The sequence below is a fragment of the Salvelinus alpinus genome, chromosome 9, assembly GCF_045679555.1.
Source record: "Salvelinus alpinus chromosome 9, SLU_Salpinus.1, whole genome shotgun sequence".
NCBI classification, from domain to species: domain Eukaryota; kingdom Metazoa; phylum Chordata; class Actinopteri; order Salmoniformes; family Salmonidae; genus Salvelinus; species Salvelinus alpinus.
Genome location: NC_092094.1, coordinates 15183243 through 15208616, shown reverse-complemented (window position 1 = coordinate 15208616; position 25374 = coordinate 15183243). Strand labels below are relative to the sequence as shown.

Here is a 25374-nt window from a genome sequence, read left to right as displayed (position 1 = left end):
AGCATTCATTCAAACAGCACTTTACTGCGTTCACAAGCAGCTCTTCGCAATGCTTCAAGCATTGCGCTGTTTATGACTTCAAGCCTATCAACTCCCGAGATTAGGCTGGCAATACTAAAGTACCTATTAGAACATCCAATAGTCAAAGGTATATGAAATACAAATGGTAGAGAGAGAAATAGTCCTATAATAACTACAACCTAAAACTTCTTACCTGGGAATATTGAAGACTCATGTTAAAAGGAACCACCAGCTTTCATATGTTCTCATGTTCTGAGCAAGGAACTTAAACGTTAGCTTTTTTACATGGCATATATTGCACTTTTACTTTCTCCAACACTTTGTTTTTGCATTATTTAAACCAAATTGAACATGTTTCATTATTTATTTGAGACTAAATTGATTTTATTGATGTATTATGTTAAGTTAAAATAAAAGTGTTCATTGTTCATTCAGTATTGTTGTAATTGTCATTATTACAAATACATATATATATATACATATATATATAAAAATCGACTGATTAATCGGTATCGGCTTTTTTTGGTCCTCCAGTAAATCAGTATCGGCGGCGAAAAATCATAATCGGTCGACCTCTAGTCTCCATCATTGTATGCTTTTTTTGTGTGCAAATGAACTTAAGTTGACAGACAATGTCAAATGTGATATAGCGAAGCACCTGAGTTGGGTGAGTTGGGTGTGCAATTACGCAGGTACTTTCCCGAGACGGATTACATAAACAACTGGATTCGTTATTCCTTTCATGCCCTACCTCCAGTCCACTTACCGATATCTGAACAAGTGAGCCTCATCGAAATTGCGACAAGTGGTTCTGTGAAAATTTAATTGAATCAGAAGCCACTGCCAGATTTCTGGATTGGGCTGTGCTCAGAGTATCCTGCCTTGGCAAATCGCGCTGTTAAGACACTGATGCCCTTGCAACCACGTACCTATGTGAGAGTGGATTCTCTGCCGTCACTAGCATGAAAACTAATTACAGGCACAGACTAGACTGTGTGTGGAAAATGATTTAAGACAGACTCTCTCCAATACAACCCAACATTGCAGAGTTATGTGCATCCTTTCAAGCACACCCTTCTCATTAACCTGTGGTGAGTTATTCACAATTTTCGATGAACAAATAAGATGTTATATGTAAGATGGTTAAATAAAGAGCAAAATGATTGATTACTTTTATATTATTATTTGTGCCCTGGTCCTATAGGAGCTCTGTCACTTCCCACGAGCCAGGTTGTGACAAAAACACACTCATTCTTATGTTTAATAAATGTATCGTATAGTGTGTGTGTGGCAGGCTTACAATGATGGCAAAAAACTAAATTTGAGAGTGCGCTGACCCTGGTGCAAGAGGGGGTACGCAGCTGAAGGTTGAGTGTTTGAAGGGGTACGGGACTTTAAAAAGTTTGGGAACCACTATTCTAAACGATTCTGTGCTTCCAACTTTGTAGCAACAGTTTCGGGAAGGCCCTTCCCTGTGCACAAAGTGAGGTCCACACAGAAATGGATTGTCTAGATTGGTGTGGAAGAACTTGCCTGGCCTGCACAGAGCCCTGACCTCAACCTCATCGAACACCTTTGGGATGAATTGGTTACACCGACTGCGAGCCAGGCCTAATCGCCCAACATCAGTGCCCGACCTCACTAATCCTCGCGGCTGAATGGAAGCAAGTCCCCACAGCAATGTTCCACATATAGTGGAAAGCCTTCCCAGAATAATGCCCATGAATCTGGAATCAGATGTTCAATGTGCAGGTGTCTGGATGGATAGACAGATAGACAGATAGATAGATAGATAGATAGATAGATAGATAGATGGCACAACTTGCAGGTAGCCTAGTGGTTAGAGTGTTGGGCTAGTAACCGAAAGGTTGCAAGATCGAATCCCCAGGCTGACAATGTAAAAATCTGTAGTTCCGGCCCCAGGCTGTCAGTGAAAATAAGAATTTGTTCTTAAATTAACTGACTTGCCTAGTTAAATAAAAAACTCACCAGTGTATGAATCTGTTGCTAGTGATGGACATGAGTTTTCCACTTTCCTCATAGTGAAAGCCTCCTGCGCTGTCTGGGTATATCACACTGCCAGGAAGAGCATTCAGACCTGTCGAGAAACCACACATGACCTCTGGTCAGTTCCAATAGAAACTTTCACATGGTGGCTTGGCTTGTTGACAGTCTCAAACTGTTTAGGTCTGACAGGTGGTTGACCACTTGTTAGGTTTGCACCATCACAACGCTCTCTTTGCCCGATAACTAAAAGACAGCTGTCAATAAATGAGGAAAATCGGATGTGTTAGAAAGCATGTCACTATAAAACCAAGTGTCTAGCATTGACTTTCATGAACTGGAAGCTAACGCTACTCATGCTACGCTGTAAAACGCGCAGACTGTGGAAAGCTGCTAACAAACTCATGCACCAGGATACTGATACTTGAGAATGATTTCGGCGTAAGGTGTAGCAAAAGCAGAGTACAGTACGGTTGGCTAACTTTGGTTTAGGTTGGCGCTCGGGGTAACAAAATTCACCAGCAGAGGACACCGTTATCATACTAACTAGCAATATAACGTTAGCTTGTTAGCCACACGCCAGCTACATGATGTCAATAGTTAGCATGCTCGCATGCATGGTGAGTCACTCACGACCACATTCTATACACAGTTTTTTACATAAACCCTTCATATGAGCAAATAAAGAGCGGATCATTATTTTAATATCCATGAAGATGTACCTAGGTTTACAGTTATTTCCCCCCGGAATGTTGGTAGGGTTTCCCTCTCAAACCCACGTATTTCTATGAAACTCCTTTCTAAAACCGCCGCCATCTTCCCCGCATTGAGTAAAGCTGAATTAGCCAGCTTCTTCAGAGAGAACCTCTCTGGCTCTTATAAAACATAAGACCTATTAATTTAGCTACAGTAAAATAAGAAAAATAATACTAGGTATAGCTAGTTTTATGATTAAAAAATATTTCACAAATAATAGTGATTTAGTAAACTCAAATGTCCCAATTCTATAGAATAGAAAAGTTATTGTCGTGTGGTTCTGAGCCTTTGGCTTCACACTGACATTTACAGCAACATCCAAGTATTTTCTGGATGTGTCAGAAGGGTCTAATTGGTTCCAATAATAGTTAATATTGTACAGAAATGTCCTCTTGAGCCAATGTCCCCCCTTGAGCCATATTATATTGTTGATCTGTTGATCTGATTTTTTTAATATTATATTATGTATATGAAATATACAGCATGAGCCAACATTCAAGACACAACTTGAAGTCGCAGATTAACTGACTTCCATAGTGTTGCGCAGTCAAGTCTGTCACAGTAAAGGGCAAACAGTTGTGACTGCTTATCACAAAAATGCATAGTTTGGCTAATGACTCATATCATATGAATATACATACAGTATACTAGGTCTATACAATGTCATAATGTAAAAATTTCAAATGAAAAAGATTAGGCTCAACTCTTTGCTGACATTGTTTGATGAACCTAAATGTATATTCATTTAATTAGTTTTACCTCATATCAATCGTTTTATTGAGCAGTACAGTAAAACTGTGGGCAGTTCTGGCTCGGACAAGGCTTACTTACTTACAGTGCCTTCAGAAAGTATTCACACCCCTTGACTTTTTGCACAGTTTGTTGTGTTACAGCCTGAAATGAACATGTATTACATTTAGATTTTTTTGTCACTAGCTGACACACAATACCCAAAGTGGAATTATGATTTTAGACATTTTTATAAATAAATAAAAAATGAAATGTATTGGGAGTCAATAAGTATTCCATCCCTTTGTTATGGCAAGCCTAAATAAGTTCAGGAGCCGTGCTTGACTTGGGCAGGAGCTCACCGGAGCTGAGTACTGGCACCTCAAATTTCTACTGATTGAGCTCCTGTGCCTCTTATAGAATATTAGCTCAAAAATATTGTGGAGCTCCTGCACCTAAATATAAACAGTACCGGCACCCAAAATGAGTACTGCCACCTATTTCAGAACTTCTAAGCCTATTCACAATGATATTGGGCTGGATGCTGATAGAGGAAACTTGCTGAATAACCAGAGAAATTATAGCCAAAGCCTTTCTTTTAGGCTATTTACAGAAATAGATGTCCTGGATGCTTTGCTAGCAATAGCCAACAAGTAATCCACAGGAGTTTCATGACTAATATTGGTTTCATGATTATCTTACTGACAGAACTCAGACCATGGGTATTTGCAAAATATTAAATAGCATTTTCAAGGAATAGAGAAGTTAGGAAAGGCTTTTCTAACTTTTTCTGATTGGTGTGAGAATTAGCCATATGTCATCGAGACAACATATACATAATATTTCTTATCAGCAGAAAGGGGTGTTTTCAATGTCATTGCCAAACTGTCCAAAAATTGATAATGTTCTGGTAGATTCCACTATATAAGGTGCAGTGTCTGGACCAGTAAACCAACTTCACTTCATTTCCCGAAAGGTAAGAGTGTTGTTCATGTGCTTTGCATTCTCTAGCTATGTCATGCAAGCTACATGTGTAGGATCTTAATTTGACCAGTTTCTCACAGCAGGAAAATAATCCTGAGGCAAAAGGAAAGGTGATTATAATTCATGGACATTTATGTAGGGGTTGATACATTTTATGTTAGAGCAAATCAAGTCTGACATTTTTAAGTGGAAATTACAAACTTTAGAAGCCTTACAAGCCTTGAATATACTACATATTTGCATTTCCTGCAACAACAATGTGATCAAATTAAGATCCCACACCTGTACTACAGGAAGGTTAGAGTAAGTCAATTACTTTCTGTGGTGGTATTCAGAGTTATTGACAGTGTCTAACCATGGCAGGTTGTTTGTTGACATGTCTGCATTAAAGTACACTCTGGGCCTTCTGGCCCTGCTTGTAGTGTCCGCCTGGGCCGAGGAGGTGAGTAAAACTCTACTAAACTTTCTACTGTATGTGTTGTGTGTCTGCATTCATGAATGTGTGTGTGTTCGTCCATGTAAGTGTGGACGTATGCATACATATTTTGTGAAACAACCTAACTATTCATAGTAAGGTGTTTGCTGATTTGTCAAAGTCATTATTTATCTCTGTCTTTGCTGCATGGTGCCATAGGAGCTCTCTGTCTCTGAGCTGCTGGAGAAGGCCAACAGGAATGTTGGTAACACAGTTTTAAATTGTGATATACAATACCTGCCAACACTTTCAGATTACACTATGAGTGATATGAAATATTAAATAAATAAATAAAAAACAATCCATTATCGCATTGCTTTTCAGTCCAGGAGGCTTAATCAGTATCAGGGAAACTGATCCAAGGTGTCACACTTTGACGTCCTGTCTTGTCCCCGTCCCTCCAGTGCATACCCGCAACGAGCCCTTGATTGTGGATGACATCGCCTACGTCAACGAGGCTGAGAGGAACGCTGACCCCTGCACATCTCGCGGCTGCATGTGGCCCAAGTCCAGCGACGGCAGAGTCTATGTGCCCTACGTCATCGCCAACCAGTACTGTAAGTACCATGTCATGATGATATCTTATTTAACGATGCTGGATATTCATTTGAGCTAGTTTGCTAGAGCAGGAAAATTATCCTGCAGCAACAGCAAATGTGGATTGTAATTAATATAATTTTTTTGTAGGGTTTGATTTTTTTTAAATGCACAAATCAAGTCTTACATTTTAAAGTGTAAATTATAAACTTCAGAAGCCCTTTTACACTACATATTAAGCTCCTACATCTGTACATGAGTCCCAAACTACTGTATAAAGCTATATAAGTAGGCCATATAAGTAACAACTAATCATCACTGTCCAGGGTTGGGTACGGTACTTTCTAAATGTAATCCGTTACAGTTACTAATTACCTGTCCAAAATTCTAATCAGTAACGTAATTTTTGGATTACCCAAACTCAGTAACGTAATCTGATTACATTCAGTTACTTTTAGATTACTTTCCCCATAAGAGTCATTAGAAGAAGACAGGAATGTATGTTACCAATTGAACAACATCTATTGCAGGCTAAATCTATGTTACAGTTTACCTAGCTGACCATATATGGATGTTACATTTTACTTTATGTGTTGGTTATGTAGACTTCTTCTAACCCATCGCTTTCTACTACATATAATAATACGATTCAATTATATCTTTACATTAAAAACAAAGTCTATCAAAATTCTAGTCATTACAATAAATGTTATACCCCTTGATCTTCATGAATATGACTTGGAAATATGGAAGTACAGATTAGCCATACTGTTTTATCTGAGCATAACCCCAAAACTAAAGACTTATTAGCAAGCTACTCTGTTGTTTATGCTTTTTTTTTTCATGGAGGACTGATTGGGCTCAATGATTCAAGTTGAAAAATAAATGGTGCACTCATGGAATGGCATGCTTTGAGCACTACTGAACAGTACTATTTGCATGTGAAAAATAAATGCCATATGCTGCATTTGCTGTAGGCCTATTGTTGACCTTTTAGTGGGTGACACTTTGCTATCTTGATAATATGCAGCTGTTTAAAGGGCAAATCCACAGATGAAACAATAACAAAACGTCTGCCCCGCCTCTGTTTTGGTAAAAAGCTGAGGAATGGGCCTGGAGAAATGTAACCTCTCAGATTAATAGACAGAGCTATGGATGCAAGGACTGACCATCCATGATATCAAAATTATTGTTTTAACCATGTTTCTTTACATTTAGAATTTTTACAAACATTGGAGAAAAACAATATTATATTTTGGGATCTCATGGGATGTGACAGTTGAACTAAGCTCATACGGCATTTATAAGTTATATTCTTCAAGAATCAATGGATTTATATAATTTATATGTTCAAAAAATTGATGTAGCAACTACAGATTACCCCTTTAAGTCTATCAAAAGTGTGCGAGTTTGAGCATGTGTCCATTAGGCCTATGGATCTTTTGGATCAACATGAATTAGATTGAGCAATAAAAGCCCCACTTTATTCCATAGGCTGCGATCCGCACTATGCAGCTGTTGCAAGAGCGCATTACATGTAACGGATTACATGTAATCTATTATTCCCCAACCGTGTTACTGGCTTTATTGTGTAGCAAGTTTCATGATACGGTAGTCGTTTTTTAACAGTAGTTTTTCTTGTCCCATCTGTGTCCTGCCAGCCACCAGGGAGCTGGAAGTCATTGAGCGTGGTCTGCAGTCCTTTGCAGGCTTCTCCTGCATCAACTTCATCAAGCGCACCAACCAAAGAGACTACTTGCACATCCAGTCCCAGAACGGGTACGTGCACTATGGAATTACACATAATTCATAGATCCTATGATTCTACATGAGGATCATTATATATATATATATATGAACCCTGAACTGCAGATGCTTTGTATTGGCCAGTGAGAAGCTTTGAAGCCACTGGTCGGCCATATTGGCACTCCCCAGTTGGAGCAGTCCTCAATAGGAATGATATAATTCTACAGTACAGTTAAATATTTCAAGGATAAAATTACATGTATTTAAGTATTTTTTTGTAGTGGGGACAGTAACATTAGTACTCTCTACTTTAAGGAAAATGTTTTTATATATTTGTATGTTTAGCTCACACAATATAATTTAAAATGATGCATTAAGCCGTCTGTGAAATAATAAATGTGTCATAACATTTTGGGAAATCTGACCAAATTCACATAGAGATTTGAGTTATAGATCTGCCATTCTCGTTGAAAGCAAACCTAAGAAGCAGTAGACCTATTCTATGTGCGCTATTTTCTATGCTTCTCCTTTCAGTTTTGTACACCAGCTTCAAACGGCTGAAAATACAATATTTTTGTTATTAAAGATATGTCACAGCAGTTTAGATGGTACAATGATTCTCTACACTCTGAGTGCTTGTTCTGTCACAAACTGAAATAAGCCAAACTATTAGAAATGTATCAATATTGCACCTTTAATAAATGCATTTCTATTGCTTCCCATAAGAAATTACAATGGAGGAGGAGTATTAAGATTGCTGCGGGGTTCTTCAATACAGCACCCAGTGTCAGTCATCCAGAGTTTATATACATCGTTGGTTAGGACAGTTCAGTGTGAGACATGAAACTGCATTATAAGGCATGACACACTTCTGGTAACAGTGTGTGTGTGTATAAGTACATTTGTGTGGGTCTGACAGACAATTAAAACTAATTGCACTGTTACAACTCTGTCCAACCCATTCATGGCAGATGCTGGTCCTATGTTGGTCGTTCTGGCAATGCCCAGGTTGTGTCTCTGAGCCGATCCGGCTGTGTGTACCACGGCACCACCCAGCACGAGCTCCTCCATGCCCTGGGCTTCAACCACGAGCAGACCCGCAGCGACCGTGACAATCACATCCGCGTTCTCCTCCAGAATGTCCAGTCCGGTAGGATCCCTTTCACATTCCCATGTCCCCATATAGCCATGTACATACACAGACATTCTATTATATTCTATGAATGTCCACACGCACACACAAACATGTACAGTACATATGCAGGCAAACACACACAAACTGTTGCATCGGTCACCAACCGTTGCATTTATTTATTAGGGCAAGGTGAATCTAACATATTCTCTCTCTTCCAGGCATGGAGCACAACTTCAACAAGATCGCCACCCTGAACCAGGGAACGGCCTATGACTACAACTCCGTCATGCAGTACCACAGGTTAGTCACCATTGTTTTACCACTTTCACACCAGTAGATGCTTAGTCAGTTGAATAAGCCTCATAGAATTCTAATTCTGTACAGAGCCTGTGGTTTAACAGTAAGACACCCGGCTCCTAGCACATGTTATTTATGTGGAATTGAACTTCATGTTCAATCCGATTCTTGGATCCACCCTTCCTACTGTGTCCCTTTCATCTATCTGACCCCCTCTACTTCTAACCTGTCTAGATAAGCATAAACCCATGCCCAAAAATAAAATAATATGATAAGCCTACCCCCACTCATTCCAAGTGTTCATCATGGTGTGATGTGATTGCAGGTACGCCTTCTCCAAGAACAACCAGCCCACCATGGTTCCCTTCCCCAACCAGAACGTGGAGATCGGCAACGCCTCCCAGATGAGCCAGAGCGACATCACCCGTCTCAACAGGCTGTACAACTGTTAAACAGACACCTGGTGTTTCTGTCCTCTCTCACAAGGTTGTGTCAATGACTCAGTCTTGATATAAACACAGAGTAAAGTTCAATAAACCGGCATGTAAAAATATACTGTATTTTTGTTTCATCATTTTAAAAGTCTTAATATTTTTTTTTTTACAGTGTGGAGAAAAGTCCTGGCTTAAAATACTCTTTGAAATCATATTAAATAGCCTACTTTAGTTGGGCTTGATTGAGCATGCGTGGCCCAAAGGAACCAATGAAATAGTCTCAAAACTGTGTTGTGATAATTGAGTTGTTTGCTCTATAACCTGTTAATTCATATGCCTTGAGACCGTGATATATATATGCCTAAAGGCTGAGACAATAAGAAGACAGTGGAAGAACAAATTTAACCATACCTTTGTTTTATCACAAAACCGGATAGTAACCTCTGTCCAGTGACGTCCACAAAGCATATTGCATGTACAGTAACATAAAGTTACATGACCTACAGCATGGTCAAGCAAGATAATGTTTCCGACATTTTCGGACCACTAAACAACTATTGATTTAGAACCACAGACAGTTACCGCAGGTCGCAAAGAAAACAGGAGCTGCCTCCACTATTCCAGCACCATCTCAACTTCAACATTTTAACATCATCAAATCACCTCTGCTTATTCTAATACGGTGACAACTAAAATATACCAAAAACAATTTAGTCCAATCAACGTAAGCTACATACGATGTGGCTGTCCATGGTTCTGATTTCTGTGTGCATGCTCGTGCAAGTAGAAAAATGCTAATGCCATCCTCCTCTCTTTCATGTTGACGAAACAGTCTCCCACTCTGTCATACAGCACACGCTTTTATTTTTTGTTGTCCTAGGCTATCTGGCTTAAATGCTTGCTCGCTAGCCTAACTTCCATTCATGGGCAACGTTAGCTAGTTAACATTAGCCTTCTACATCTAGCTACATATTGAACTTCCATCCTCTCAGGCCAGGGGCACAACAATGTATGAATTAATGGTTGCATCAGAATCGCCATTATAACCATAGGCCAGTACGGAGATTTAAGTAAAACCACAAGTTCAAATCCCCATCTCCATCCATGGCTAACTTTGGGAAAGGCCAATTTTAGCTAGCTAGCTAGCCACTAGAGGTCAACAACACAACAAGATGCAACAATTAAAGTTCTATCAATGACGAGTACTCTCAATGGGATATGATAGGAGTGATGCAAAAACCCAAGCTGGCTTCCGTTCACAATTTTTTTTTTGAGCGCCAGGACCATTCACAGTTGAGCTCGCTCAGTTTAGCTCAATGCTGATTGATACATTTTTTACACTTTGTTTATCAAGGGAGGCCAAATGCTAACTGGCTTCCCTTGCCTTCAATGCTACGGGTGGCAACAATGTAATACTCGTTTGGACCAGACAGCATCAGATAGATTGCCTACATGTAGAGAGACAGAGGGACGCTGTTTAGCTGGCTCGGAGGCTTTCTCCTGTGAGATAAATTCAGGCTCTTGCGAAATGAAGGAAAATTGTGAAACACAGAGAGACAATATATATATATATATTTTTTTTAATTGGTCAATTTTTCTGAATGAGTATGTCTCTTCATGCATGTTAGACTAGGGCCTTGAGTTCTTCCTCGTGACTTAATCAGAAAAATACCTAGGGTCTATGTATAGCCTATAGGCCTGGGGTAGGCACATCTATTTTGATTTAACAGACCTGGAAGCTTCCAACTGTCTCATTCATCTCCCCTGTAACTATTCCCCAGGTCGTTTTTGTAAATTAGAATGTGTTCTCAGTCAACTTACCTGGTAAAATAAGGGTAAAAAAACTAACTAGTATGTAGGACTCAGTGTTTTCCAGTGTGCCTTTAGTCAAGTTACTTGTCAGGGACCAGTTTACAACTAAAACATTTATTTCAGAGGCAGATTATGATGAATTCAACCAGATACTGAAAAGCAAAAAAGTACAAGACACACCCACATCAAACCACACACCCAAGACAACTCTTGTTAGCCTTCTGTCATGGCTGCTAAAATTGATGAAAAACGAGGCCAAATCAGGAAGTACAGTTGACCTTTAAGCTAGTCCAGCTTGACTTCATGCTTTTGTTTTATGAGTTAATAATGAACGTTGTAGAGCTTTGGAAGAGCCAGGATTTAATTTGCCTTCTCTAAATAAAAGCCTCTTTGTTTACACCACACTCCTGTCTCCTGTGCTTTCACCTACGTGTCATTGCCTGTGCCCAAACCACTAGATGTAGGTGTAAAACCCCTTGCACTGCCACAGTTGGTGGAGATTGTGGGCATAGTGTCCCTTGTTGGTTGAGCAAGGCATAGGTATTTGACTACAGGTATAGCGACACTTGAAGTAGGGACTTTCCAAGTGCCATGAAGAGGTTAAATAGGCATAATAAAGCCAAGAGAAGCCTCCCTGGGTTCCTGTGGTGTGGCAAAGTTGGACAATTTGACCGTCTGCCCTCATCGAGGGCAAAAATCCAAGAATCCTTGTCTCGTCCCATGTATATATATTTGTATATATTTTTCTTAGCATTCTTTTTAATATTTTTCCTAAACCTCAACTTCAAAATACTCTCCTGCATCCCGCCTCACCCAATGTGGTGTGGATCTGTTTTTTTTCCCGAAAATATTTCTATTTACCTCCGAACTGGAATACCTCAACTGAAGCTAGCTAGCTAACTAGCTACCAGCTATCAGCTATCAGTCAGCTAACCACTGCTAGCGGTCATCAGCTAACCTTTAGCTCGGAAAGCTCTCACCAGTTCATACAATTAGTTTCAAACCAGAGCATACCGGACCTATTTTTCTCTCCATATCCCCTGATTCCTACAGCAAACTGAAGCTTTTCATCTGGATCATGGCAGCTAGCTAACCGCAACCCGGGTTGACTACTCCTGGCTAACGTTTCCGCCCCGGAGCAAGCACCAACTAGCCTGGAGCTAGCCCATGCTAGACCCATCTCCCGGCTAGGGCTCCTGGGCTACTCCTGAAGCCCACTCCTCGGCTACAATATCCGGACCCCTTCTACTGCCGGTCTGGGGCATTGAACCCCGCCGATTTTTCATGACTGGAATACCGACATAATCTGCCCGAGGATCCCAACAGGCCCCTCAGTCCCCTGAAGGCCCATTCTGCTAACCGCAGCCTGCTAGCTATCTATAGCATATTGGACTGTTAGCTGATCCACCGGACAGTTTCTTGGACCACTATACCCATTTTGCCAATTGGACTTGGACCCCTCTGCTACTTGGAACCCGACTAATTCCACGACTGGTCTATCGACGTCACCGCACGAGTAGGCAAAAACAGATTTTCCCCCATTGCTAGCCCCGGCCTGTTAACTGCTAGCTTGCTAGCCCCGGCCTGCTAACTGTCTGAGTCGCCGTGTCCCCATCCAGCCCAACCACTCACTGGACCCATACTATCACTTGGCTACGCATGCCTCTCCCTAATATCAATATGCCTTGTCCATTATTGTCCTGGTTAGTGATTACTGTCTTATTTCACTGTAGAGCCTCTAGCTCTGCTCAATATGCCTTAACCAACGATGTTGTTCCACCTCCCACATATGAGATGACATCACCTGGTTTAAACGTCTCTAGAGACTATATCTCTCTCATCATTACTCAATGCCTAGGTTTACCTCCAACGTACTCTCTTCCTACCATACCTTTGTCTGTACGTTATGCCTTGAATCTATGCTATCGTGCCCAGAAACCTGCTCCCTTTGCTCTCTGTTCCGAACGTGCTAGACGGCCAGTTCTTATAGCCTTTAGCCGTACCCTTATCCTACTTCTCCTCTGTTCCTCTGGTGATGTAGAGGTTAATCCAGGACCTGCAGTGCCTAGCTCCACTCCTACTCCCCAGGTGCTCTCATTTGTTGACTTATTTAACCGTAAAAGCCTTGGTTTCATGCATGTTAACATTAGAAGCCTACTCCCTAAATTTGCTTTATTCACTGCTTTAGCACATTCTGCCAACCCGGATGTTTTAGCCGTGTCTGAATCCTGATTTAGGAAAACCACCAAAAACCCTGAAATTTCCATCCCTAACTATAACATTTTCCGCCAAGATAGAACTGCCAAAGGGGGCGGTGTTGCAATCTACTGTAGAGATACTGCAGAGATTTGAGCAGAGATACTGCAGAGATTCGAGCTTCTACTTATAAAAATTCACCTTTCCAGAAACGAGTCTCTCACCGTTGACGCTTGCTATAGACCACCCTCTGCCCCAAGCTGTGCCCTGGACACCATATGTGAATTGATTGCCCCCCATCTATCTTCTGAGCTCATGCTGCTAGGTGACCTAAACTGGGACATGCTTAACACCCCGGCCATCCTACAATCTAAGCTTGATGCCCTCAATCTCACACTAATTATCAATGAACCTACCAGGTACAACCCCAAATCCGTAAACACGGGCACCCTCATAGACATCTTTCTAACTAACTCGCCCTCCAAATACACCTCTGCTGTTTTCAACCAAGATCTCAGCGATCACTGCCTCATTGCCTGCATCCGTAATGGGTCTGCGGTCAAACGACCACCCCTATTCACTCATCACATCAACGCTCCCTAAAACACTTCAGCGAACAGGCCTTTCTAATCGACCCGGGGTATCCTGGAATGACATTGACCTCATCCCGTCAGTAGAGGATGTCTGGTTATTCTTTAAAAGTGCCTTCCTCACCATCTTAAATAAGCATGCTCCATTAATAAAATAAAAAACTAGGAATAGATATAGCCCTTGGTTCACTCCAGACCTGTCTGCCCTTGACCAGCACAAAAACATCCTGTGGCATTGTGCATTAGCATCGAATAGCCCCCGTGATATGCAACTTTTCAGGTAAGTTAGGAACCAATATACACAGGCAGTTAGGAAAGCAAATACTAGCTTTTTCAAACAGAAATTTGCATCCTGTAGTACAAACTCAAAAAAGTTCTGGGACACTGTAAAGTCCATGGAGAATAAGAGCACCTCCTCCCAGCTGCCCACTGCAATGAGGCTAGGAAACACTGTCACTACCGATAAATACACAATAATTGAGAATTTCAATAAGCATTTTTCTCCAGCTGGCCATGCTTTCCACCTGGCTACCCCTACCCCGGTCAACAGCCCTGTGCTCCCCACAGCAACTCGCCCAAACCTCCCCCACTTCTCCTTCACCCAAATCCAGGTAGTTGATGTTCTGAAAGAGCTGCAAAATCTGGACCCCTACAAATCAGCTGGGCTAGACAATCTGCGCAACCCCTATTACTAGGCTGTTCAACCTCTCTTTCGTATCGTCTGAGATTCCCATAGATTGGAAAGCTGCCGCGGTCATCCCCCTCTTCAAAGGGAGAGACACTCTAGACCCAAACTGCTACAGACCTATATCTATTCTACCCTGCCTTTCTAAGGTCTTTCAAAGCCAAGTTAACAAACAGATTACCGACCATTTCGAATCTCACCGTACCTTCTCCGCTATGCAATCTGGTTTCAGAGCTGGTCATGGGTGCACCTCAGCCACCCTCAAGGTACTAAATGATATCATAACCGCCATCGATAAGAGACATTACTGTGCAGCCGTATTTATCGACCTGGCTAAGGCTTCGACTCTGTCAATCACAACATTCTTATTGGCAGACTGAACAGCCTTGGTTTCTCAAATGATTGCCTCGCTTGGTTCACCAACTAGTTCTCCGATAGAGTTCAGTGTGTCAAATCTGAGGGCCTGTTGTCCGGACCTCTGGCAGTCTCTATGGGGGTGCCACAGGGTTCAATTCTCGGGCCGACACTCTTCTCTGTATACATCAATGATGTCGCTCTCGCTGCTGGTGATTCTTTGATCCACCTCTACGCAGACGACACCATTCTGTATACCTCTGTCCCTTCGTTGGACACTGTGTTATCTAACCTCCAGATGAGCTTCAATGCCATACAACTCTCCTTCCGTGTCCTCCAACTGCTCTTAAATGCAAGTAAAACTAAATGCATGCTCTTCAAGCGATCGCTGCCCGCACCTGCCCGTCCGTTCAGCATCACTACTCTGGACGGTTCTGACTTAGAATATGTGGACAACTACAAATACCTAGGTGTCTGGTTAGACTGTAAACTCTCCTTCCAGACTCACATTAAACATCTCCAATCGAAAATTTTATCTAGAATCGGCTTCCTATTTCGCAACAAAGCATCCTTCACTCATGCTGCCAAACATACCCTCGTAAAACTGACCATCCTACCGATCCTCGACTTCGGCGATGTCATTTACAAAATAGCTTCCAACACTCTACTCAACAAATTGGATGCAGTCTATCACAGTGCCATCCGTTTTGTCACCAAAGCCCCATACACTACCCACCACTGCGACCTGTATGCTCTCGTTGGCTGGCCCTCGCTTCATACTCGTCGCCAAACCCACTGGCTCCAGGTCATCTACAACATTTACATTTACATTTAAGTCATTTAGCAGACGCTCTTATCCAGAGCGACTTACAAATTGGTGCATTCACCTTATGATATCCAGTGGAACAACCACTTTACAATAGTGCATCTAACTCTTTTAAGGGGGGGGGGGGGTTAGAAGGATTACTTTATCCTATCCTAGGTATTCCTTAAAGAGGTGGGGTTTCAGGTGTCTCCGGAAGGTGGTGATTGACTCCGCTGACCTGGCATCTACAAATCTACAAGTCTCTACTAGGTAAAGCCTCGCCTTATCTCAGCTCACTGGTCACCATAGCATCACCCACCCGTAGCACGCGCTCCAGCAGGTATATCTCACTGGTTACCCCCAAAGCCAATTCTTCCTTTGGCCGCCTCTCCTACCAGTTCTCTGCTGCCAATGACTGGAACAAACTGCAAAAATCTCTGAAGCTGGAGACTCTTACCTCTCCCACTAGCTTTAAGCACCAGCTGTCAGAGCAGCTCACAGATTACTGCACCTGTACATAGCTCATCTGTAAATAGCCCATCCAATCTACCTTATCTCCATACTTTATTTATTTTGCTCCTTTGCACCCCAGTATCTCAACTTGCACATTCATCTTCTGCACATCCTACCATTCCAGTGTTTAATTGCTATATTATAATTACTTTGCCACCATGGCCTATTTATTGTCTTACCTCTCTTATCCTACCTCATTTGCACTTGCTGTATATAGACTTGCTGTATATTTTCTACTGTATTATTGATTGTATGTTTGTTTATTCCATGTGTAACTCTGTGTTGTTGTATGTGTCGAACTGCTTTGCTTTATCTTGGCCAGGTCGCAGTTGCAAATGAAAACTTGTTCTCAACTAGCCTACCTAGTTAAATAAAAGTGAAATAAAAAAATAAAAAATAAAAAATTGAAGCTGTGAGGAGGATGGGCATGTGTGGGCCAACCCACGGGAGCAAGAGGCTCACTTTACATTGAGGAGCATGTCAGTCGTAGAACTACAAGGACTGCGACTAGCCTGTATAGCAGGGGAGGCGGAGCTGGGAGTTCACCTAGAGGGGTGAAGAAAGCTTTTGTTGGGAACAGCAATGCCTTCTTCCAGAGGCACCAGCACTGCTCCAGCCTCCGACGGCCCTGCTACACTATAGCCATCGGGCGTCCGGCATTGCCATCACTCCTCAGATGTTGAGGAGTAGCTGCTATACTGCTGTGTTGTGTCTCGTCCAATGGCAGCGACCAAGCTCAAGAGGTTCCGTTTTTTTGACGGCTGATGCGCGACTTCATTCTATCTTATGAATTGAAATAATGAGAAATATAGTTGATTTTGGATGCATATGGCCTCCACTAGACACCACTGGTTAATTTTACTAAGATTTATGAAGTTAAGAAGCTACTAGCTAGCTACATCGGCTATGTTCACAATGTAAACAAAAGCAACTTGTGTAATTACAGGATCATTTAGTACAACCACTATTAACAAAATAAGAATACTTGAGAAAAACTGGGCCAAAGCTATTGTACTTATGCATAATCGATGAATATGGTACAGTAGGGAAAAATAGAATAAAGATGGTTTTCCCCTCTGCTTCGCTTTCAAAACAAGGTGCTCCTTGTAGCAGGTAGAACGTCACATTGACGTGACGCATCTGGCAAAGCAACGCAACGCGTATAGTGGAGCTGAAGTGAGCAGAAGCCAGAGGAAGATTCACCACTGCTCCAGCCTCCACCCTCTGAGCCGAAGCCAGAGGTGGCTTTGCTGCTGCCTGAGCAAGTCCAAGAAGAGCTTCCACTTCCACCCTAGCCAGAGCCATCACTGCACTACTGCCAGGAGTGGGAATCTGAGGGTGCCTGGCCACTGACCCCTTTCATGCCAGATAAAGCACCCTTACCAACTCTCTGCTCCTGCAGTCCCTTGCCGTGCCACCAGGGGTACTGCCAATAGTGCATCGCCGTGCCACCAGGGGCACTGTCAACAGTGCATCGCCGTGCCATCAACACTGCAGTCCATTACCGTGCCACAAGCGGCACCGCCAACAGTCCATCGCCATGCCACCTGGGGCACCGCCAACAGTCCATCGCCATGCCACCTGGGGCACCGCCAACAGTCCATCGCCATGCCACCTGGGGCACCGCCAACAGTCCATCGCCATGCCACCTGGGGCACCGCCAACACAGTTTATTGCCACGCCACCAACAGCACCACCATTGCTGCTGCAATCAACCACAGCACCTCCAGTGCTGAAGCCACAGCCCCTATTGCATCCCTACCCTGCGTCCTGCCAGGTGGCTTGCCCTTATCGCCCAAACAGACCGTGGAATGGCTGTGGAATGGCCAATCTGCAGTTGGCTGATGGCCTCCTCATGGGGGAAAGAAGTGTGGTGAAGCAGGGCCAAGCCTAGTCAGCATGAGGACTTTTCCCTTAAAGAGAATGTGGCAGCCCTCTAATTGACTGCCTAAAGACTTAACGGATGGGTAGCATAAGCGTAACCACATGTAACAGATGGATTTGCATTAGTATACGCATCAAAAGTAACTATACAAAGCTTCAGCTCACTTTTATTTATTGTTTGTTTTTAAATAAAACCGATCAGAATCCTGAAGAATGCCAAAGTCATGTCGGAAAATGTTTTTCCATGGTGTGACGTAATTTAAAGGACTCGGCAAGCCAGCATATTCCCTATAATGTAAATTCCAACAGAATGAACCACAAATGTATAACTTTAAAATTAAACCAAATATTTTGCACTAACGACTACTGGTTTCAATGTATTTTTCAGTCAACTTACAAGAAAATACATTATGAATTTATTGTTACAAATCCACTTGCAAGGTTGCTAGCCAACTAGCCTTCTAGTATTAGTGTCACGTTCCTGACCTGTTTTCTGTTGTTTTGTATGTGTTTGATGGTCAGGGCGTGAGTTTTGGGTGGGCAGTCTATGTTTTCTGTTTCTATGTTGGTTTTGGGTTGCCTGGTATGGCTCTCAATTAGAGGCAGGTGTTTGACGTTTCCTCTGATTGAGAGTCATATTAAGGTAGGTTGTTCTCACTGTTTGTTTGTGGGTGATTGTCTCCTGTGTCAGTATGTTACGCCACACGGGACTGTTCCGTTTTTTTTTTTTGTTTTTTTGTTTGTTTGTTTGTTTGTTTGTTTGTTTGTTTGTTTGTTTGTTTGTTTGTTTGTTTGTTTGTTCGTTTTATGTAGTCTGTTTCCTGGTTCATGCGTTCTTCACGTTGTATGTAAGTTCGGGTCCAGGTCTGTCTACATTCGTTTATTTGTTTTGTAATTATTCTAGTGTTCGTCGTGTTCTTCAGTTTTGTTTATTAAATCATTATGTATTCACAACCCGCTGCAGTTTGGTCGAATCACTACTCCTCCTCTTCGTATGAAGAGGAGGAGGAAGCCCGTTACAATTAGCCCTACCAGCCTGCTAACGTTACATTATCACTGAATGAGTCACTCAGTTGCTATCAACACCTAGCATACAGCTACATCAAAGTAAACTAAAGGTTTGGAAATACATAACGCCATATCAAAGAATGTTAGCTATATGCAGTTAACTTAGTCACCAAGCTACCGAGACAGATATTTTGCCAGCTAACCTAAATTGATATTCATTTAATTAATTTGACCTTATATCAATCGTATGTTATTGAGCAGTATAGTAAAACTGTGGGCGGTTCTGGCTCTGACAAGCCTTACTTATAGTAAAACTGTGACTAACATAGTGTTATAATAGAGTAGTCATTTAAGATGGTCTTATGAAACATTTGGATACAGGCACCTGTCTCCATTTCACAGGCCTTGGGTAGTTGCAAAAGATTAGATAGCATTTTCAAGGAATAGAGAAGTTTGGACAGTATACGCTGTTCCAACTTTCTCTGGTTGGTGTGAGAATTAGCCATATGTCATCGTGACAACATACCTGCATCTTATCAGCAGAAGAAGTATTTTCAATGTCATTACCAAACTTTCCATGAATGGATAGTTTTCCGGTAGATTCCACTATATAAGGTGCAGTGTCTGGATCCGTGAAACAACTTCACTTCATTTCCCGAAAGGTAAGAGTGTTGTTCATGTGCTTTGCATTCTCTAGCTATGTCATGCAAGCTACATGTGTAGGATTTCAATTTGACCAGTTTCTCACAGCAGGAAAATAACCCTGCAGCAACAGGAAATGTGAATTAATCTGTGGATTATAATTAATGGACATTTTTGTAGGGGTTGATATGTTTTTAGTTAGGGCAAATCAAGTATGAAATTTGAAAGTGGAAATTCCAAACTTTAGAAGTCTTTTTAAAACTTGAATATACTACAAGTGTGCATTTCAGGCAACAACAGGGGGATCAAATTAAGATCATACACCTGTACTACAGGAAAATTACATTGTCAATTACTTTCTGTGGTGGTATTCAGAGTTATTGACAGTGTCTAACTCTGCAGGTTGTTTGTTGACATGTCTGCATTAAAGTACACTCTGGGCCTTCTGGCCCTGCTTTCAGTGTCCGCCTGGGCCGAGGAGGTGAGTAAAACTCTACTAAACTTTCCACAGTGTGTGTTTTGTGTCTGCATTCATGCGTGCATGTGTAGGTTGGTTCATATAAACACAATTCATCTTTCACATCAATACATGCGTTCATTATTACATAACAAGGTTTACAGATGTAATAGTGTCCATTGAAGCTTTTGTAGTCATACTTGTTTTTTGGAGGCCAGCTTTCTTGTTATGTTTAGTTCTGTTTCGATTTGTTTAAAAATAGTGTTTGAGGGGACAAAAGTTGTGTTATAGTCATAACACATCTTGTCTTCCAAATTATTGTTCATAATGCATGTATGCATATTTTGTGAAACAACCTAACTATTCATTATTTATCTGTCTTTGCTGCATGGTGCCATAGGAGCTCTCTGTCTCTGAGCTGCTGGAGAAGGCCAACAGGAATGTTGGTAAGACAGTTTTAAATTGTGATATACAATACCTGCCAACACTTTCAGATTACATTATGAGTGATATTAAATAAAGATGTATTAGAAAAAAACAATCCATTATCGCATTGCTTTTCAGTCCAAGACTAGGCTTAATCAGTATCAGGGAAACTGATCCAAGGTGTCACACTTTGACGTCCTGTCCTGTCCCCGTCCCTCCAGTGCATACCCGCAACGAGCCCTTGATTGTGGATGACATCGCCTACGTCAACGAGGCTGAGAGGAACGCTGACCCCTGCACATCTCGCGGCTGCATGTGGCCCAAGTCCAGCGACGGCAGAGTCTATGTGCCCTACGTCATCGCCAACCAGTACTGTAAGTACCATGTCATGATGATATCTTATTTAACGATGCTGGATATTAATTTGAGCTAGTTTGCTAGAGCAGGAAAATTATCCTGCAGCAACAGCAAATGTGGATTGTAATTAATATAATTTTTTTGTAGGGTTTGATTTTTTTTAAATGCGCAAATCAAGTCTTACATTTTAAAGTGTAAATTATAAACTTCAGAAGCCCTTTTACACTACATATTAATAAGATCCTACATCTGTACATGAGTCCCAAACTACTGTATAAAGCTATATAAGTAGGCCATATAAGTAACAGCTAATCATCACTGGCCAGGGTTGGGTAGGTTACTTTCTAAATGTAATCCATTACAGTTACTAGTTACCTGTCCAAAATTCTAATCAGTAACGTAATTTTTGGATTACCCAAACTCAGTAACGTAATCTGATTACATTCAGCTACTTTTAGATTACTTTACCCTTAAGAGTCATTAGAAGAAGACAAAAATGTATGTTACCAATTGAACAACATCTATTGCAGGATAAATCTATGTTAAAGTTTACATAGCTGACCATATATGGATATTACATTTTACTTTTTGGGTTGGTTATGTAGGCTTCTTCTAACCCATCGCTTTCTACTACATATAATAATACGATTAAATTATATCTTTACATTAAAAACAAAGTCTATCAGAATTCCAGTCATTATAATACATGTTATACTCCTTGATCTTCAAGAATATGACTTGGAAATATGGAAGTACAGATTAGCCATACTGTTTTATCTGAGCATAACCCCAAAACTAAAGACTTATTAGCAAGCTACTCTGTTGTTTATGCTTTTTTTTCATGGAGGACTGATTGGGCTCATTGATTCAAGTTGAAAAATAAATGCTGCACTCATGGAATGGCATGCTTTGAGCACTACTGAAAAGTACTATTTGCATGTGAAAAATAAATGCCATATGCTGCATTTGCTGTAGGCCTATTGTTGACCTTTTAGTGGGTGACACTTTGCTATCTTGATAATATGCAGCTGTTTAAAGGGCAAATCCACAGATGAAACAATAACAAAACGTCTGCCCCGCCTCTATTTTGGTAAAAAACTGAGGGATGGGCCTGGAGAAATGTAACCTCTCAGATTAATAGACAGAGCTATGGATGCAAGGACTGACCATCCATGATATCAAAATTATTGTTTTAACCATGTTATAAGGCTATACAGTGTTTCTTTACATTTAGAATTTCTACAAAATTTGGAGAAAACAAGATTATATTTTGGGATCTCATGGAGTGTGACAGTTGAACTAAACTCATACGGCATTTATAAGTTATATTCTTCAAGAATCAATGGATTTATATCATTTATATGTTCAAAAAATTGATGTAGCAACTACAGATTACCCCTTTAAGTCTATCAAAAGTGTGCGAGTTTGAGCATGTGTCCATTAGGCCTATGGATTTTTTTGATCAACATGAATTAGATTGAGCAATAAAAGCCCCACTTTATTCCATAGGCTGCGATCCGCACTATGCAGCTGTTGCAAGAGCGCATTACATGTAACGGATTACATGTAACCTATTATTCCCCAACCGTGTTACTGGCTTTATTGTGTAGCAAGTTTCATGATACAGTAGTCGTTTTTTAACAGTAGTTTTTCTTGTCCCATCTGTGTCCTGCCAGCCACCAGGGAGCTGGAAGTCATTGAGCGTGGTCTGCAGTCCTTTGCAGGCTTCTCCTGCATCAACTTCATCAAGCGCACCAACCAAAGAGACTACTTGCACATCCAGTCCCAGAACGGGTACGTGCACTATGGAATTACACATAATTCATAGATCCTATGATTCTACATGAGGATCATTATTATATATATATATGAACCCTGAACTGCAGATGCTTTGTATTGGCCAATGAGAAGCTTTGAAGCCACTGGTCGGCCATATTGGCACTCCCCAGTTGGAGCAGTCCTCCATAGGAATGATATAATTCTACAGTATTTCAGTTAAATATTTCAAGGACAAAATTACATGTCTTTTGTTGTAGTGGGGACAGTAACATTAGTACTCTCTACTTTAAGGAAAATGTTTTTTATATATTTGTATGTTTAGCTCACACAATATAATTTTAAAATGATGCATTAAGCCGCCTGTGAAATAATAAATGTGTCAAAACTTTTTGGGAAATCTGACCAAATTCACATAGAGATTTGAGTTATAGATCTGTCATTCTCGTTGAAAGCAAACCTAAGAAGCAGTAGACCTATTCTATGTGCGCTATTTTCTATGCCTCTCCTTTCAGTTTTCTACACCAGCTTCAAACGGCTGAAAATACAATATTTTTGTTATTAAAGATATGTCACAGCAGTTTAGATGGTACAATGATTCTCTACACTCTGAGTGCTTGTTCTGTCACAAACTGAAATAAGCCAAACTATTAGAAATGTATCAATATTGCACCTTTAATAAATGCATTTCTATTGCTTCCCATAAGAAATTACAATGGAGGAGGAGTATTAAGATTGCTGCGGGGTTCTTCAATACAGCACCCAGTGTCAGTCATCCAGAGTTTATATACATCGTTGGTTAGGACAGTTCAGTGTGAGACATGAAACTGCATTATAAGGCATGACACACTTCTGGTAACAGTGTGTGTGTGTATAAGTACATTTGTGTGGGTCTGACAGACAATTAAAACTAATTGCACTGTTACAACTCTGTCCAACCCATTCATGGCAGGTGCTGGTCCTATGTTGGTCGTTCTGGCAATGCCCAGGTTGTGTCTCTGAGCCGATCCGGCTGTGTGTACCACGGCACCACCCAGCACGAGCTCCTCCATGCCCTGGGCTTCAACCACGAGCAGACCCGCAGCGACCGTGACAATCACATCCGCGTTCTCCTCCAGAATGTCCAGTCCGGTAGGATCCCTTTCACATTCCCATGTCCCCATATAGCCATGTACATACACAGACATTCTATTATATTCTATGAATGTCCACACGCACACACAAACATGTACAGTACATATGCAGGCAAACACACACAAACTGTTGCATCGGTCACCAACCGTTGCATTTATTTATTAGGGCAAGGTGAATCTAACATATTCTCTCTCTTCCAGGCATGGAGCACAACTTCAACAAGATCGCCACCCTGAACCAGGGAACGGCCTATGACTACAACTCCGTCATGCAGTACCACAGGTTAGTCACCATTGTTTTACCACTTTCACACCAGTAGATGCTTAGTCAGTTGAATAAGCCTCATAGAATTCTAATTCTGTACAGAGCCTGTGGTTTAACAGTAAGACACCCGGCTCCTAGCACATGTTATTTATGTGGAATTGAACTTCATGTTCAATCCGATTCTTGGATCCACCCTTCCTACTGTGTCCCTTTCATCTATCTGACCCCCTCTACTTCTAACCTGTCTAGATAAGCATAAACCCATGCCCAAAAATAAAATAATATGATAAGCCTACCCCCACTCATTCCAAGTGTTCATCATGGTGTGATGTGATTGCAGGTACGCCTTCTCCAAGAACAACCAGCCCACCATGGTTCCCTTCCCCAACCAGAACGTGGAGATCGGCAACGCCTCCCAGATGAGCCAGAGCGACATCACCCGTCTCAACAGGCTGTACAACTGTTAAACAGACACCTTGTGTTTCTGTCCTCTCTCACAAGGTTGTGTCAATAACTCAGTGTTGATATAAGCACAGAGTAAAGTTCAATAAACCGGCATGTAAAAATATACTGTTTCATCATTTTAAAGTCTTAATATATTTTTCTACAGCGCAGATTAAAGTCCTGGGTTAAAATATTATTTGAAATCATATTAAATAGCCTACTTTACCTAGGCTTGATTGAGCATGCGTGGCCCAATGAAACCAATGAAATAGTCTCGAAACTGTAAACCCCGCCCACCTGGGACAGTTGGGGGGCTAGAGAAAACACTCAAAGCATTTGAAACATTTTAAATAGATTTTGAAACCAGAACTGGTAGATACAGCTGTTTGCACCAATCAAACTGTTGGACACTAGCCCTGCTCTATCACTAGGCTGCTGAGGTCCCAAAATCAGTAGGACCCAATGCTGACCAAAAGGGGGCGACACATTACCACAGAGCTTTGGCAGTAACTGTCTATTCTAATCAAATCAAATTGTATTCGTCAAATGCATTGAATTCAACAGGTGTAGACCTTACAGTAAAATGCTTATGAGCCCTAACCAACGATGTAGTTGAAAAAAATATGGATAAGAATAAGAAATAAAAGTAACAAGTATATAAAGAGCAGCAGTAAAATAACAATAGCGCGACTGTATACAGGGGGGTACCGGTACAGAGTCAATGTGCGGGGTTACCGGTTAGTTGAGGTAATATGTACATGTAGGTAGAGTTATTAAAGTGACTATGCATAGATGATAACAACAGAGAGTAGCAGCGGTGTAAAAGAGGGGGGACAATGCAAATAGTCTAGGTAGCAATTTGCTTAGGTGTTCAGGAGTCTTATGGCTTTGGGGTAGAAGCTGTTTAGA

At 41.3% G+C, this 25374-nt stretch overlaps 3 protein-coding genes across 7 annotated transcripts in view; 2 read left to right on the top strand and 1 right to left on the bottom strand.

The window, feature by feature from the left end:
* The window catches only part of LOC139584371 (nuclear pore complex protein Nup160-like), a 36312-nt gene extending 27262 nt beyond the window's left edge, over positions 1–9050 (bottom strand). For 3 of the 5 annotated variants that reach the window (XM_071416109.1, XM_071416113.1, XM_071416110.1), the window contains exons 1-2: positions 2748–2890; positions 2011–2119 (exon numbers count right to left, since the gene is read on the bottom strand). In XM_071416109.1, the coding sequence (XP_071272210.1) occupies positions 2011–2119; positions 2748–2841 (203 nt within the window). In that variant the 5' untranslated portion in view covers positions 2842–2890. Of the gene's footprint in view, positions 1–2010; positions 2122–2747; positions 2891–8965 lie in introns of those variants that run through there. The other 2 variants (XM_071416111.1, XM_071416114.1) reach the window with 2 other exon arrangements.
* On the top strand, positions 4416–9237 carry LOC139584373 (high choriolytic enzyme 2-like). The gene is made up of 8 exons (XM_071416121.1): positions 4416–4486; positions 4858–4936; positions 5129–5174; positions 5374–5526; positions 7168–7285; positions 8224–8402; positions 8606–8687; positions 9010–9237. Exons 2-8 carry the CDS (start codon positions 4871–4873, stop codon positions 9134–9136), a joined length of 771 nt encoding a protein of 256 aa, XP_071272222.1. The 5' UTR covers positions 4416–4486; positions 4858–4870; the 3' UTR covers positions 9137–9237.
* Positions 9238–19617: 10380 nt separating this feature from the next.
* Positions 19618–24589, top strand: LOC139584369 (high choriolytic enzyme 2-like). The gene is made up of 8 exons (XM_071416104.1): positions 19618–19627; positions 20010–20088; positions 20465–20510; positions 20712–20864; positions 22524–22641; positions 23576–23754; positions 23958–24039; positions 24362–24589. Exons 2-8 carry the CDS (start codon positions 20023–20025, stop codon positions 24486–24488), a joined length of 771 nt encoding a protein of 256 aa, XP_071272205.1. The 5' UTR covers positions 19618–19627; positions 20010–20022; the 3' UTR covers positions 24489–24589.
* The last annotated feature ends 785 nt before the right edge of the window (positions 24590–25374 follow it).